General features: G+C 38.6%; 1 protein-coding gene across 11 annotated transcripts in view; it reads right to left on the bottom strand.

The window, feature by feature from the left end:
* LOC131592973 (oxysterol-binding protein-related protein 8-like) overlaps nt 1-16,381 on the bottom strand; it is an 83,691-nt gene that overhangs the window by 24,357 nt on the left and 42,953 nt on the right. For 9 of the 11 annotated variants that reach the window (XM_058865012.1, XM_058865008.1, XM_058865011.1 and 6 more), the window contains 2 exons: nt 4,184-4,254; nt 787-867 (listed from right to left, as the gene is read on the bottom strand). In XM_058865012.1, the coding sequence (XP_058720995.1) occupies nt 787-867; nt 4,184-4,254 (152 nt within the window). Of the gene's footprint in view, nt 1-786; nt 868-1,345; nt 1,573-4,183; nt 4,255-9,991; nt 10,207-16,381 lie in introns of those variants that run through there. The other 2 variants (XM_058865006.1, XM_058865013.1) reach the window with 2 other exon arrangements.

The following is a 16,381-nucleotide window of genomic DNA, read 5'->3' as shown; positions in this document are numbered from 1 at the left end:
ATGTTCACAATGTCACAGCCCTGAGGCAGTTATCAGCACAAAAAAGTACTGACCAATACAAGCTGAGGAAAAACTTGCTAAATTCAATTTGCAATATAGATATATAGAAAAATAGCTTTAAAATAGAGTATTTGACTTCAAAGTGCAAGCACTTACTTCAAGATCAGCTAGGACATAGACAATTTTGGATTCTTTTGCAATTTTATTTTTAAACTGAGGACTTTTAAACTCCTGTTAGAATCAAAGGGAAGGAAAAACCAGCCAAAACAAGTTCCAGTATACAGGTACATTATCTGACCCATGGTCTTTACCCACCAGTTATGTTCCTACCCACCAGGAGAAATTTGAAGCAATGCATCTCCCGCATTTAAAGTCAAATAATTTTACATTTCTCCTGAAATGGTATCTACCAAACAGTGGAATTTGGTCTTGATACAGTACAGAGGGAAGAAGGTAATAGAAATGCATTCAAATTGCAATTTTTATAATTCCATTTGTTATTTCATTGCATGTAGATCTCTGAGGTCTCTGTCAATCTGAAATAATCTACAATCTTCTGAGTTATTCCACAATACTGTGCCATGTTAAAGACTGCATTATAGAAGCCATTACTCAAGTAAAAATACAGTAAAATTTGAAGAAACTCAACAGCACAACTTCTCACAATACTTAAATATTCCCTAAGTATCATCATTATTTGGCATTTTTTTCTTCCCATCAGAGAATAAGGTAAAACTACGTGAATGCATTTACAGCCCATGAGGAGTTACTAGGAAATTAATTCACCTTGAGAGATTCTTTTTTTGTAAGTTTGCTTGAAGATTGAGAGATGTCCTTCTCAGAGCCATTGAAAAGCTTGGATTCAGACTGAAATTCACAATACACATAATAAATAAGTGACAATGATAGATACAAGAATATGTTACTGATGCTGACAATAGCAAGTATTTGAAGTGCAATTATGTTTGTAAGGTTCCCATTCCCTCTCACTTCTCTACTGCTTCCCCCATTAAAAGCCCAAATAAACCAATAAACCACAACTTGTAACATGAGCTCTTCACCACTCATTCATGGAGTCTCTTTTTATGGGAAGGGTTTTATGGGAAAGAAGTCTGAGGTTCTTTCCTTTGGAAGTATACTGACCTATATACAAGTAAGTATTTAGCTCATGCAGACTGTTACTAGACAGAGCGTGCTGGAGTAGTTAGACATTATTTTAGCAGAGAGAGAATGTTTTCGGAGAACCCAGGTGTTTCAACAGGATATATGAATCAGAATATAGAATCAGCTGTCTTCATCCACAGCTTGACAGCTTCTCCAAATGAACTGCTATAGAGGCACTTACCCTGTGACTCATGAAGGAAAATACAGCCTCTTCAGTCTAGGATTCAGTGCTCTAGAAATCATCAGAGCACAGCTGCCCACTAACGGCACTTGTTCTGCTCCTTGCACCCTAAATCCATGCTCTGATTACTTTGCAAGTCACCTTCAAGAAGCTCACGGTGGCATCAGGCAGGAACAAGCCCCAGGTTTGTTCGTGACACCCGAGTCCTGTTCCTGCAGGACAATAGCTGCCTCAGCACCACATGATCTCTCCCCCCACCTCTCCCCTGTGTCTCATAAGGTTCAAAGATTACTCCTAGGGGTTTGTTGCCTACTGGTTGAAAGGGAACCCAAGCCACCAAATATTCACTTTGGGAACAACACTCTTTAGGAAAAATAAAAATGGAAAAAGAGGAATCTAAGAGGAGTCTGCCATGGAGTTTTCATATCATTCCTATTGGAGGTCAGAGAACACTGAGTAGGTATTGACTATATACAAACTTCACATAAATTAGAGTTGTGTTTCTTTGTGCACTGAAACATAAGCCTGGTGGACCCAAAATTTCTGCATTGTCATAAATAGAAAACCAAAACAATGTACCATTCTAAACTGTGTATTCAATTCAAATTCAAGGGCATATTATCAAAACTGACCTTCAAGATGTTCCACATTTCAAATGTCAAACTATAGTGCAAAGTCTATTCACTGAATACTATAATTCACTGGAATACTATAAAATGACAGTCAAAAAATACACAAGCTTTGAGTACAACTTACAGCAATAATAAAAACAGTGCACTTGAGCGTTCTTTTATCTCACAGGCTGCTCAAACAAAAGAAACAAAGCCTAAAGTGTCACAAGCTGTACAGAACAATTTAACCTGGATTCTGCTTTACATCTTTAATTCAGAACTAAGACTTTACAGGAGTCTATTTTGCTACTGTAAAAAAGATATGTGCAATAATTGGCAAAAAGTAATTTTAGCTCAAAATTATTTTAATGATAAGTAAATGTTCTTTAACTTCTGTATCTGCCTTGGAAAAATGAAGAAAACATCTTGTAATAAAGGTATATTCTTGACACTCAAAATTCAGCTTTAAGATGAGTGTACAACTTGAAATTAAATTCCTCTCTCTAGAATTTAAAAGAAACACAGTACTTTAAATGTAGTAAGAGAAGAGGGGATAAATGATTATCACTGTCACATAAGAAGAGGTAATGAACTCATTATGCAAGCTATAATGGAACAACTTCAGGAAAACATTCATAAATATTCTAGTTGCTCACTAACAGAAAGCTAAGGCAATCTAAAGGTCATGCATAGAAAAGCCCCAAACCAGTAAGTTTCCCAGGCTAAAAAAACTCATTTTCTCATGGTTTCAGTTTTAAAGCTCATTAATATGACACTGAGTAAAGGTCTACATTTAGCTGCTCAGTGTTATGAGACGGGTCAGCAATCTGTATATTTTTTAAGCCAGCAACCTTCTCACCGTTACATCTACACAAAGCAGATGAGATAAAAAATTTAGAAGAAAACACCTTAAGAGAACCTGCTGTAACTCCCATCAAGGTACATTCAGTACCAGATTCCAGGCAAGTCCCATCACTGCTTTTCCATTCTCCCTTAGGAAGAAGGGCTGCAATTTTACTTCCACTAGTAAAATTAAGCCCCAGATACAGCATTAAAAAAAAAAAAAAAAAAAAAAAAAAAAAAAAAAAAAAAAAAGTGAAGAAAAACATGTATGAGCAGAAGTAGGAATATTGGTCTCATCTTTGACATAAAGGCACAAAAAATGTAACAGCAAAGAACCCAAAGACTTAAGATCCTGTTGACACAAGAACTAAGAAAAATAAGGGAGAGGAAAAGGGAATTGGATAGTCAAAGATAAAATGATTCTTTGGAGTCCAGAATAAATCCATGTCAAAAGAGATCATATTAACTTGATTTCCAAGTCAAACTGATTTTGAAGTTTCTGGACCAAAATAAATATTTTTATCACAAGATAGTAAAGTACACTTCTTTATATCCCTGACAAGTGAGGCTCTAGAATGCAGTAAAGCAAAAAGATACAAAATTTTGTGATTCCAAGTCACATTTAAGACACCAACAGTTTGAAATCCTTAACTACACACCACAAAGCTGCATCAGCTGCAGAAACTGAACTGCTTATCCCATTGCAATTTCAACACCACCACTTAAGCCTGGAAATCTCTTTGTTTTCCTTCAGTATCTTTGTAATATTTCTCTTTATAGCTCTGATATATCAAATACCACAGGAGAATTTGTGCCAGGACCTCAAGTGCAAATCCTATCTCCAAGGGGTCCTGCCCAAGCCCAGTACCGAGTGCTGTGGGAACAGCTGTGTGCAAAAGCAGCAAAAAAAGCAGGAATTTCCCCTTTTCCCCTGGGAGCTAGCTGTGCTCAAAATCAGGTCATCACCTTCCAGAGCAACCCACACCTCGAGCACCCCAACAGTCTGTTTAAGTGTCTGTTACCACATTTGCCTCTTTAAAAAGACAGTGGACATCCCAGCAGAAAATAGAAAACCACACAGCTGGGTAAGTTAGAGCCTTTAAACTCTACAACAAGGCAATTTCAAATCAATGGCAAGGCAACTTCCCACTCCAAGATGACAGCAAGAAGATTTCATATTTAATTTTCATTTCTTTGAACCACAGATTTGGATGTGATGTCATCCTGGGAACTTTATTAATAATCTTTATCTATTGCTGAATCTGACGAGTAATCTTCAGGATTATATACAACAAGAGTTAAATACATTTGCCTTTAATTAAAAATGTGTAACTCCTTTACACACCAACATTTTTAAGGGAGGTTAGGAGATTGTTTTCCTTACCTTGCTTTTTGACATAGAATATGCTGAATCGTCTTTACTTTGTGACACATCATCCTTCCCTTTGTCAAAACCTTAAAGAAAAAACAGCATTGTTGCAAATGATTTAAATTCATTAGCAAAATTTATACGAAATAGCTTTTGAAATAAATTTGCCAATGCATCTAGTATAAAATAGTACAAGTAAATCAGATTTTCAAATAACATATACATACCAGTCCGTCTTATCAGTTGAAAACATACCAGCTGCTACAACATACACTAATTTAATACTTGCCACTAAGAGGCAAGAACAGTCCACTGTATTGCGATAATGCTGCATCTGATCCAATAACCCAATGAATTGTAAATATAACGTGCCAACTTTTGTCCTTTTATTTTCTCATTCTCCCCTACCTGCATACATGCAGGCACAGAGAAAAGTTCTAAATAAAGCCCTTTTTTGTTTGTTCATTTCTACAGCTACATAATTGTTAAATACCGCCTACATGAAAGCAAATCCAATTCAAAACACCAGTCAGGATTTTTTTGCAAGAAAATGGAAAAAGTTCCTTACATTAGCTCTGAATTTATATTTTTCATTTGACCCTGAGGAAGCATAGCTACATGGTTTTATAATGAAACAGTTGTCAAAATCCCGTATTTCTCTTCTCTGACAAACCCCACACTTCCTCAGTATCCAAAAAGCAAAGTAAGTTGGTGTCCATGTGACAATGGAAAATAGGGACACAACTGGTACGGGTGCTGCCACACAGCTGCTATGTGCCAGAGAGCATATACTGAGAGCCTGGCACCCTCTCGCAGGAAAATCGCCTACTGTGCTTACAGGACACAAATCTCACTCGCTTATCTGTTTTATTTGAAGAGGGTGGTGGCAGCATAAAGCTTTTATAAGCAGGAATAAAACAGATTGCACAATGCATTTATCCAAGTCCACAAGCCATCATTTACACACCCTCCAGAGAGGAGGCAGATGAGACTATGAAGTCGTGCATGGATTTCAGAACAGCCCAGGCAGCTGAGAAGCGTGGCACAGGGGTGTCCAAGAGCTGTGCCCATGAGAGGGCATTGCAGCAGCAGGGACACCCTGCACCAGCAGGACAGTGCACCCTCAGACAGCGCACCAGACACAGCACCAGCAGGCACGCTGCACCCATGGACACCACCAGTGCTTTGGAGCATCCCTCTGGCCATGGTCTTGACTTTGAAACAGGAATCAGTATTCTGATCCTTGAAATGAGAAGACTTACCAGAGAAACTCCTTCATTTCACATTCTTCAGGGGAATGTGTGTATGTGAGGGGAAATACGAATTTTGAAAGAATTTTTAACTTTCTGTAGCAGTGTTGGGTAGTTAGCCCATAGTAGGAATTATTTTTATTATTAATATCTTCAGCCTTCCACAGCTTATAATAACCAGAAACTCTTATGACAGAACTGTCACAATTACACATCCTGAGAAGATTCAGAGTTAAAGGAGCATTAGGTTGATCTCCAGGTTACATGAGAAACCTTAAAATTCCTCTTGATTTTCGTTTGGTAATCAGTCTTTTGGGGATTTTTCTCCCTTGATATTTATTACCTTGTGTAGATATTCCTTTTTAAGATCAGATTTCTAAAAATTATGTACTGCAGTACACCTTCTCATGTTACGTTCACAGAAAGAAATCCCTACATGTCTTTACAAACAACTTTTACACATCTTCATAGAAGCCCCATCTGGGCACAGTTGATCAAATCCTTCATTTTTAAATTCTTCCAACACATCTACAATAGATATGTTCAGCTAATGAAAACCTAGAAGACCATTTGACAACAGGGAAGAAGTACCTTGACAGGCGGAAGATTTGTAGTACGAGGGAATCCACAAAAACTCCAGACACCAGAAACCACATTTCCTATATAAATACCAAATGCAAAAGCACATTTTCTACAGCACTAGTTATCAGGCATGAAACAAAACAAAAGGTTGTTTCAAGTCTCAGAGGCTACACTTGCCTTACTTCACTGAGAAGTTACTGGATTCAGTGCCAGACTTAGGCAGTCAAACACACACCAGAACCACAGCAGAGGATTTCTCCTCATCCCAGTGCCAAAAGAAATTCCTCAAAAATCTCACTGAAAATGCAATGCAGGCATTTTCTAATGACTTTCCCATTTTTGTTTATTTAATGGCACATACAGAAGCCTTAGTGAGGGGGAATCAGCATGGAAATGCTAAGTCAGGATCGTTCTTACATAAGAGAAGCTATAACTCCAAGCTTGCTCTCTAAAGCACAACAATTTTAAGGACTTTACACATCCTTATCCAACAGACATACATTTTTTATTTTCACAAACAAGCTTTGCATCAGTATCACCAAGAAGAAATGAAACCAGAAAGAACTATTCTGTCCCAGAGAACTGGACACAAAGACCAAAGTTCAATTGCATTTCCATGAATTTCACCTCCTCGCTTTCAGTGTCTCGAGCTGGAGAGGTGCATGACAGTTGATTCATGAACTTACCCACCTCACCCCTCCCCACCCACAGCACAGAAAAGGACTCTCTCAGGGGTTCATTAGCAAAGCCAAGTCAGGGTGCTGCACCTCCTGGAGCACCCTGCACTGCCCCATCTCAGTCTGTGAGGAAACCCAGTCATCCAGCTTTGCATCCCCCACCATTCTCCTGGTAACCTCCCTCGGTGTAGAGAAATAACCTCACAATACAGACATGTGTGGAGCAGAGACTGCCAGAGCACAAGAGGCTAGAAGTAGGGTGTAATAAAAAGAAAGTGTTTCAAGTTTTTCAATATTTATCAGCAGTGGTTTTGGGCTTAATATTTTAGCTTACTTGTTCTTTCCCACCTTGTAACTCAATCAGCAGCTCTTTAATGAAATAACCTGAGCCTACCTTTCACAATGTAGAAATTCAGGTGTTGAACACAGTCCCTTTCTGTAATTTCCTCTCTACTGAATCCTTTGAATTTTTGTATAATTTTCTATCTACAATCCTGAAAGCAGTATTTAGAGTTAAGACTACTGTACTCTCTAAAGCGGTTCTGAGTATCAGCTATTGCATACAAAGCAAACACCACATCTTAACAGACTTTATCCCAGTGTGATCTTCCTTATCTTAACAGCACAGGTGCCATGGGCTCTGAAAGATGATCCCAATGCCAGTGCAGTCAGCCACAGTTCATGGTGTGACCTCAGAAGCCAAGGGAAACTGTCCATTAGAGCATTCCTACAGTGAGCACTCAGCATGTTCTTCCAAAACTTGCGCATGAAAATCTACATTAAAACTCATCAGGAGCTTTCAGAGATATTGAAGAGCCTGACAGAGGAACCAAAACCCTTGCATACAAGAGGTCGATCAAATAGTGCTGCTTTAGAGATTGAGATAGATTGTGTAGTCAATAACAAAAAAATTTAAATAAATAAATAAATAAATAAACCCAAAGACTTCAAAACACTGTTGTTGGCAAAAAACAAGGCTATATACACTGCAAAATTAAAGACTATTAGAATAAAGACTGTGGCAGGGTACAGTTTCAAAATAAACTGTCTAGATAATAGATTTCAATTTTCAAGCATAACACACTTTTTAAAGTTGCACCCACAATCTGTCCCTTCAGTCAGTTTTGAAGGAAGGGAAAAACCAAAACCAACCACATCTCTTACATCTCAAATACTGGTTTTGTGCCTCTCAATAAATGCCATCTGCAATTATGAGAGATGAGAAAAATACATCAGAAAATAAGCAAGTTACTTTCTGATGTCAGATCTGTTTTATCCATAAAAGAAATAATTACTATCCACTGGAGGCTCTTTTTCAAACACAGAAAAAACACTAAGAAAGCAATGCAATGCATGAAAAGATCAAAATAGCAATCCAAGCAACAATATTATTGACTTCCAAATGAAAAGAAAGGAACAGCCTGATTTGATTACTGTTGTGCATGTGCAGTTTTGAGGAACAAGGGATTGAGCTGGAAAATGCTTCTGGAAGAAGTATGAGCTGTACTTAGTTGGCATTATCAATACTGGTGCTATATAATAAACACATCAGAAAAAAAAGGAAAAATCTTTTTAAAGAATTGAACACAGGGAACCATAATCTTTTTAACTGACTGACTTTCAAAAGCTTGTTGACAATCAGATTTAAGAGCACAAGCCCATATTAACTAATTCAGATTCCTCCATGGACTTTGAGAGCAAAGCTATCAGAAAAGTACGCAAAGTCCTTTTATGTATTTTCTAACAGCAGTGTTCTCTTTTGTAAGCACCATATAAAATAAATAAATAACCAGAGACTGTCATCACTGTAACTACACATGAGTATATATAAAACAGACAATTACTCTTTGCTTAAACCAGTCTGAAAGAGTATATAAAAAATGTCCATTAAGCATGTTAAGAATGTTGAAATACTTCAGAGATATATGGAAGATTCCAAAATAGAAAGCATTTTTTAATTCTATGTACACACTCAAATGTTTTCATTAAAAATGCTTTCTATTTGTTCTGCATTTTAAGTAGTCATTCATTGTCTGCTTGTGAACAGTGATCAGCTTTAATTGCAGAATTCTATACAGAAAGGAAGCAAATACACAATGAGACCCTTTTTCCTTTTTCCACTAATTACCAGACTACACATTTACTTTAAAGGTAGGAAGCATCTCTCTAGTTGCCAACCCCATGCTTTCAAGTTTTGAGATCTTTTATTTCGTAAGCAGCTTGAATAAAAGTCAGTGTTAGATTCTTGATAGAAGGCTAATCATTTCCTAAAACAGAGTGAAAGAAAACATTCCAGGATAAAATAAGTTTAATAAAACATGGTGTCTGCAACCTCCCCCATGCTCTGCACCCAACTCTGCTCCAGGGCTTCAGAAGCAGGGCTTAAAAATTCAGTGAGCCATGCTGCAGGAGGCACGTAATAGAAAGTGAAAATTATTTTATTCCCTCTTTCCTTCCCCCCAACATCCTGGCCCTGCAGGACTACACAATAAAGTGCATCTCTGCGCATGCACAAGACAAATCACACAACCAGAGCACTTCTGGAAAGAATGCACAGTTTGTACTATGATCCCCTTCAGGAGTGGGTGACCTTGTAACACATTTTCAAGAACTGAGGCTTTCTGAAATAAACTGCAGAAATTCAGGTACCTATGTCAGAAGCACATTGTGAACAGTGATGTGCAATGATCTACAAATTAATTTCAATATTCCAGTACTGATTTTCAGGAAACAACCAATCTGAGCAAAAAGGAGATTAAAGCCCTTTCAGGGGTTGTAAGTCTTCAACTACACTTGCACTTCAGAGTTTAGCAAGGCTATGGTTTTAGCCCTCATTTCTATCTTGTAATTTTATGTCAAATCGTTGATGACCAGCCTGCAGAGTTCCCAGTAGTTACAGCTAAGTGAAAACCTTCTGCTGTACCTTACAATTTTAAAGCAGATCCATTATGTGTGTATGGTGGGGGGGAAGGGGGAGGCACACGTTGGAAAGTACAAGAGAGGAAAGCATTTATAAACCACATCACAGAACCTCAGTCCTAAAAGCCCAAACAACCAAAACAAACATTCCACTCAGTCTCAAATAAACCAATGCATTTTGAAGTGAGATTTGTGGCAGTGTAAAATCTAACTTACTCATTTCCCTGTCTGCAAATCTCGCCACTACAAAGAGCTGTTATCTAAATACATACAAGCAATACTCTTTCTGATTTCTACCGACATCTCAGTACATTACTGCCATTCAAGCGTGAAAATTTGAGGTGGAAATTATATTCGCTTCCGTACATTTTAAGAAACGCAAGACCGAAACAAACCTGGTAAAGCAGGAGAGAGCTCGTTATATCCGCCAAATGAAGCATTCCGGACGAGCTTTCGGCCATCAGCTCTTGGAGAAAACACAGATGAAATCCCAGCACATGAAGAAAACCTACGTCGCACTGGACCTTCTTCCTTCATGAGTTAAGGTGTTTGTGTAAGGATTATGTTCTCTGTGAAAGCTGGTTAGCATAAGCTGCTTGGAGCAAGAGTGTTGCAGTGGCAGCCTTTTACCTCACATTCTGATGAGTGGGATACAAAAGAGGAAAAAAAAAGAAACAAACGAAGGGCGCGCATGAAAAATGCAGTGAAGAGACAGAGGCTGCCAAATCAGCAGCAAGCCAAGCAACACTATACTCCTCTCATCAAAGCCCTTAGGATGCTTAAAGTGGAATGGCTTTGCTTCAGCTCCTTTTTCCTGGGAAACACACTTCATATCATTTTTTTAATGGTATATATGTTTTAAGGATTCCTTAAATCAAGTTCCTGTTAGTATTTCAAGTCCCAAATTTATATTGCACAAAGAACAACTCAAGAGCTTTGTGGCTTCCCTGTTTGATACTGTGGTATGCTAAGGGAATCTCAAAAAAGGGAGTCAACTGCTTGCATTACACAGCCAAGTTGAACTTTCCTGTTCAGGCACTCACCTGACTAGTTTTTGTCAATAGACATGGCCTCTACATTTTTATTTCTTATTTTTCTTTAAAAGGTGAGGCAATTGCTTTTTCTTCTTAAAACTCTCCCATATTTTTATATACAAACCAGCCTGACTCACGGAAGAGCTGCCCTAAATGATCTCCACAAAAAAGGCTTTTTATTATTAATGCCCCAAATATTTTATTCAATGAATAAAACACTTAAATGGGCCACCTTAAATTTTAAACATAAAAAAAGATTCCAATAAACTGTGCTTCAAGACTAGAAATTTGCTGATCCAAACTCCTCCTGCTGGCAACTACCAGAATAAAGCCAAATAATCTTTCCCTAACCACCTTCATCCACCGCTCATTACATCAGCAGCCTCTTTGCCGCAATGATTAGTGTGCACATCCACCCTCTTGCAAATGTGGAACTTCCTTCACTTTGGTGTTTCTCTGCTGGTCCCATTTTCCCCATCAAACCTTATTTCTGACCAGCTTTTGAAACCTTCTCTACTAAAAAAACAGGACAAAAGGACACCAAGACTTGCCTTGAAAATAAGAACTTGAGTTCTTACCTTACTCCATACTAGATGTCTCCTTTTCTTACAAAGTGAATCACATGCCCTAAATTAAATCAATAGTAGCGTGAATGTGATTAATCCTCAAATAATACTATTTACTCCATCTCCTTATACAAAGAAGTATAGTTAACTTCCCAGCATATGACAAGGTGAAAAAAAGTACCAGAAAAAAACCAAAGATGAGGCATGGATAGCCACCAATAGAAACCATTATATTCTATATGAAAAACATGATTCACTTAAGCACAGGGAGTAGGAAAATCTGGATAAGCATCATGTATTCGGGCCTGTCTCCATTTATCCAAGTCTGTGCCTCACTTCAGCTGAAACAGTCCTTGTCCAGATGTCCCAGAAGGAACAGAAAAAGCAGCTAAAAAACTAAAGGAGTGGCTGGGCAATGAGGAAGAAATACAAGGAGGGAGAATACAGCCATTTTTTCTGTTTGGCTTTGGTTGGGTTTTTTTTGATTTGTTTATTTGCTTTGTTTTAATAAACACAGCTCCATATCACCTCTCCAAATCTGTCTTAACTACAAAACAGAGCAAATATCTTGGTCCAAATCTATTCAGAATATGCATTTTCTTTTCTTTCTAATTAAAGTCAAGAGAAAGCTGCAGTAGGACTCCCCTTCACAGACAGAAGGAACTGTATCCTCTCATTACAGACCTACCTTGCCCAGTTAATGGGGCTGCTCTCCTCTTTCAGAGTCAGGGCCATGACCCTGCCCAGAACACTCTGCTGACCCTGGTTTCCATGTCTCCCTCCTACCCGAGTGGCTGGGTCACACACACTAAAGGTTCCTCCAGACACCCACACACCCCTTGGTCTGCATCTGCCTCCAGCTGCTGAGCCCTACCTGCCAGCCCACCAGCTTGTTTCACAGCCGGGTCTTCTCTGCCATCTTATGTTCACTAAGAAGTGGCTGTACTTCCAGGGGTTTCAGGAAACAACATAATACTGAAGGCCTGGCCTTTACTTCTCTCCATGCCCTCTCGGGTCCCTTGACACTGCTTATGTAGCCAAACTGTAAACAGGAACAGATTAAAATACCTTTTTCTCCTTCCTATGCCTTTTTCTCCATTTAGAACTGAAACTGAACTCTTTGGGTAGATAAAATTAAGAATTTAAATATGGATAAGGTTACATTTCCCCTCTCTGTGGCTCTCTCCACTCAAGGAAGCTGTCAGCTGTTATTCTAAGCACCTTCTGCTTTAACTCAACAGCAACACAGGAGAGGAAGGCTCTGAGCCCTTTACCAAAATACTACTCTGTCTCACCACTAAAAAAGAGGAGGAAAAGAAAAATATCTAATTTAAGCTTCCTCCTCCATCTCCTCACCCCTTCCCCCTCGAAGACCAAAAAATTGCATACATCTTTTCTCTTCTCTCCTTCCTGAAAATAAATTCAGACAGAATAGGTCCATCTTCTGATGCAATCAAACTTTGTGATCTTAGGCTAATGTCCCAGGCAGCCTTCTATCCTTTTGATATTAGTTTTGAGTGCCTTAAGAATTGATATATTTAGAAAATACACTCATACACAGCTTAGAAGTTTACATAGTTTCAGATACAAACAGAACTACAGCCAAGTCCAACTGCATAAGTCAGACATGGCAGAAAAGCCTGCATAAACAGGGAAGTATCTGCACTTTACCTTAAAGGCATCAGGTGCATGACACAGTGTATCCACACATGAATATATGAGCTTTTTCCGTAACAAAAGTTGAAGTCATGATAGGAGGCACTACATTACGTATGTCACTGAAACTGAAAAAACAAAAGTTTCCTGTTTTTTCTGATTTATAAAACACCTGTATCAGTAGGAAGACAAAAATACCTACATTACTAAAATATTTAGTTCCTGTATCTTGGGGCAGGAGGGTGTGGAGGGAGCACAAGGGGAAGGATCCACTCCCAGTCAATCTCTTTAGAGGAGGAAAATTTATTTAATGTATATATTTTTCTAACAAAACACGTTTCTCACAGCAGATATTGAATATTAATTATTCAATAATTAATAATTCAATAATTAATATTAATATTCAATATCTGCTTCTTCAATAGCAAATAGTAAATGCTGGCTGAAAAACCAATCCTAATCCTGTGCTTAAGATATTCTTCCAGGATACTGCCTGGAGCAAAATATAAAATCTCAGCGTACAAAACAAAGTAGAAGATATGTGGAGTTCCAACAACTTCTGAATACTTTGGACAAAGTCTGGTTTTAGTTTTAAAACATTTCTCCAATGGAAAAATATTTACAGCTGAAAAAAACCCACAGTCTTAACAAAAAAGACCTCTCTAAATTGTAAAGACATGAATTCAATGAAATTGAACTCAAATCTATCTGGACTATTCAAATGAGGAATTTTCAGTATAATAATCCTTTTTATAGAGATTTTAGAAGTTCAGAATAACTAACACATTCTACAAATTGATGCTGATACAGTAATACAACTATATCTAGTGATGCAAAGTAAAAAAAAATATCCTTTTCCCTTTACAGGTACCCAAGGAAAAGCCAAAATCTTATTAAAACCAAACTCTGTGAAAGCTAGAGAAAAAAGAAAGAGGAAGGAAAGCTCGGTGTAGTAGAGGAAGGCAGAAGCCTTTTAGACTTGCCCTGCAATTTTGACAGTAATTTGCCCTGACTTTTCAACATTACTACCTTTTCCAGTAGAATTCTCCCCCCAGTCCATGGAAAGGTCATAAATAATTCTCCACATGCAGTATAAACACACTCTTTGCAGCATGCCGAAGACAGTAAAACAGGTAGACTATCATACCTATGAAGGTTTTATCCAACACCTGCCTTTCACATGTGGATTTCAAGTAGAAGTGTTTTTTTCCTATTTAATAAAAAGAGTATTAAAGATATACTTGCCTTCAGCACTGATATTTGATTCAGAAAAAAATTATACCTAAACAATGAGACTACAAGTTGCAAAGTAGTTGAGAGAGGCAAATTTCTTTCACCAAATATTCTTCTGTTCTCTGGTGTTCCCAGGTCCAGTACAGTTTAGCTGAGGAGTAATTCCAGAGGCAAGCCTGAGAGTGGTGACCAATGACCACCAAGTCTGCCCATGCACTTGGCTGCACCTCCTCACTTGCTAACAGCCTGCTCAGCTCCTCCCACACAGAGTAAATAGCTTTGCTCACTGTTCAGGTTTCAGCATTGCCATCTCAACCCTGAGGAAATTCTCAAAGTCACGGCTCAGGTTCAAATAGGCCAGTGCTGCACAGACTGTCATGAAGAAAGAGAACTTGCTTGAGATGTTTCACAGCAATCGGCCCTGCTGAGCCTTTTAAATCCAGTACCACACTTTCATAAAGTTATAACCCACACAGAAAGCAGTATATGCAATTTACCCAAGCCATAAATACTGGGTGGAGTAGCATTTCAGAAATGGCAAGTTCTAATAAACACAATGACTTGCAGAGAGGAATGTGCCAGAGTATGCATGACAGTAAGAAAGCAGGAGGTCAGGATAATGTTTTCAGGAGACTAACCACACATAGCAGAACTTAAAACCTTTTACAAGAAATTCAGTTCTATGACACAGACTAAGATCAATTTATTCAGGAGGGCTCAAGCTCCTGCTGTCACCAGAGCCTCGCTCACATCCCATTTAAGACAAGCATCACTAAAGCTACTCCTAATAAGTTAAACAGTTTTGTGGAACTGGGGCTTCACTTCCAAACTCTGTCAAAAAACTAAAAAGTGACTGCCCATGTCCCTAGGCTCAGAACCTGCAGCAGGATAACAGGCATTAATCCAATACCACCTAAAGAACAACCAGTGCCCATGGCTCCCACACACTTGATTACAAAAAACTTCCTCATCATCAAAAGCAAGGCAAGACTCTAAGGTGTTAGAATTCTTATATGGCAGGAGAAAGCAAAAATATTACCATTTTTCTAAGATATTAAATGCATTCATTCTGCAGAGAAGGTGCCTTACTTCAGAAGCAACACTTGCTGTTCATACTGAAGTATTAAGAAAAAAGCTTTTTGGAGACCCTCAAGTAGACCTTTAACAGTTTCTTCTTTAGCAGTGAGACAATGAGACTGATTTATGGGAAGATGAAGTGAAGTAACAAAGCATAAAATGCTTAGTAATCAGCTCTTCTTACTGTGTCAATACAGTAAGTTATTCAACCATTCTTCAGCTTCTCTGTTCAAAGAAGAGACATAGTGAAGGGAAACAGGAGACAGGATGAAGTTACTTCCATGACAAAGTCTGTCTACATGTAGAGAGTAAACTCATAGGAAAGGTGAAAAGAAAAACAGGAATCACTATTAAAGATAAAATGTAACCCAAATATCCAGAAAACAGCTTGGTTTAGAACCAGATAGATTGGCAAGATTTTGCCATCTGCAAGCCAAATACTATCATCCAAAGGAATTACTAACACACTGAAAGCAATAGTTGGAAAAAAAAAACCAAAAACAACAGCACAAACTGTCATTTAAGCAGCGATCAACTCCCAGTGGACTTACAGCTTCGCCTGTGCTCAGTGCATCCATCTGCTGGAATTATGGGCAGTGGGATTTCTCTCCCCAGCTCCAAGACAGTTCCCCTCTGCTGTGGTTTCAGTCCCATGCATCCATATGAAAAAAGAGGCTCTTCTGACCTCTAGGCAGAAACGTGCCCAGAGCACCACAGCCTAGTGCCTATCTCAGGTAGAGTTGCCAATACTTTAAAAAGGCTCTGAGTTCACTGTCACAGGGCTGCATCTTTCCTTCCATCAGTCCACTGACAGCTGGTTAAGAGCAGCTGCATTGCTGTAGCTCTGGGGCACCTTGCACACTGACCACTGGGAACCCAGAACAGGGATGATGAGTCAGGAACTCCGAGACCTTTGTGACTGCCCAGTGAAACAAACTGTGCTCCTGCTGTCAGCTGAGCCAAAAAACTGAAACAAATGGGTTTTTTTAAGCTGCAAGTTGCACAGGTCAACAACAAATCAGTTTTAACTTGTTAGTTGCCTTGGGTACACAGCCAGTAACACCTGAGTTTGGTATTTTCTCAGTCATTAAGGCTCCAAAGGCATCTCATCCCTTCAACAGCTAATAACTGTTCTTTAGGACCCACTGCTTAAAAATGCCTATTCTTCACTTTCCACCTTCTCTCACATACAAAAAAGGTTAAATTCCTATTTTCTCCA

Source organism: Poecile atricapillus, chromosome Z (genome assembly GCF_030490865.1).
Source record: "Poecile atricapillus isolate bPoeAtr1 chromosome Z, bPoeAtr1.hap1, whole genome shotgun sequence".
NCBI classification, from domain to species: Eukaryota; Metazoa; Chordata; class Aves; order Passeriformes; family Paridae; genus Poecile; species Poecile atricapillus.
This window is presented reverse-complemented; position numbering and strand designations above follow the sequence as displayed.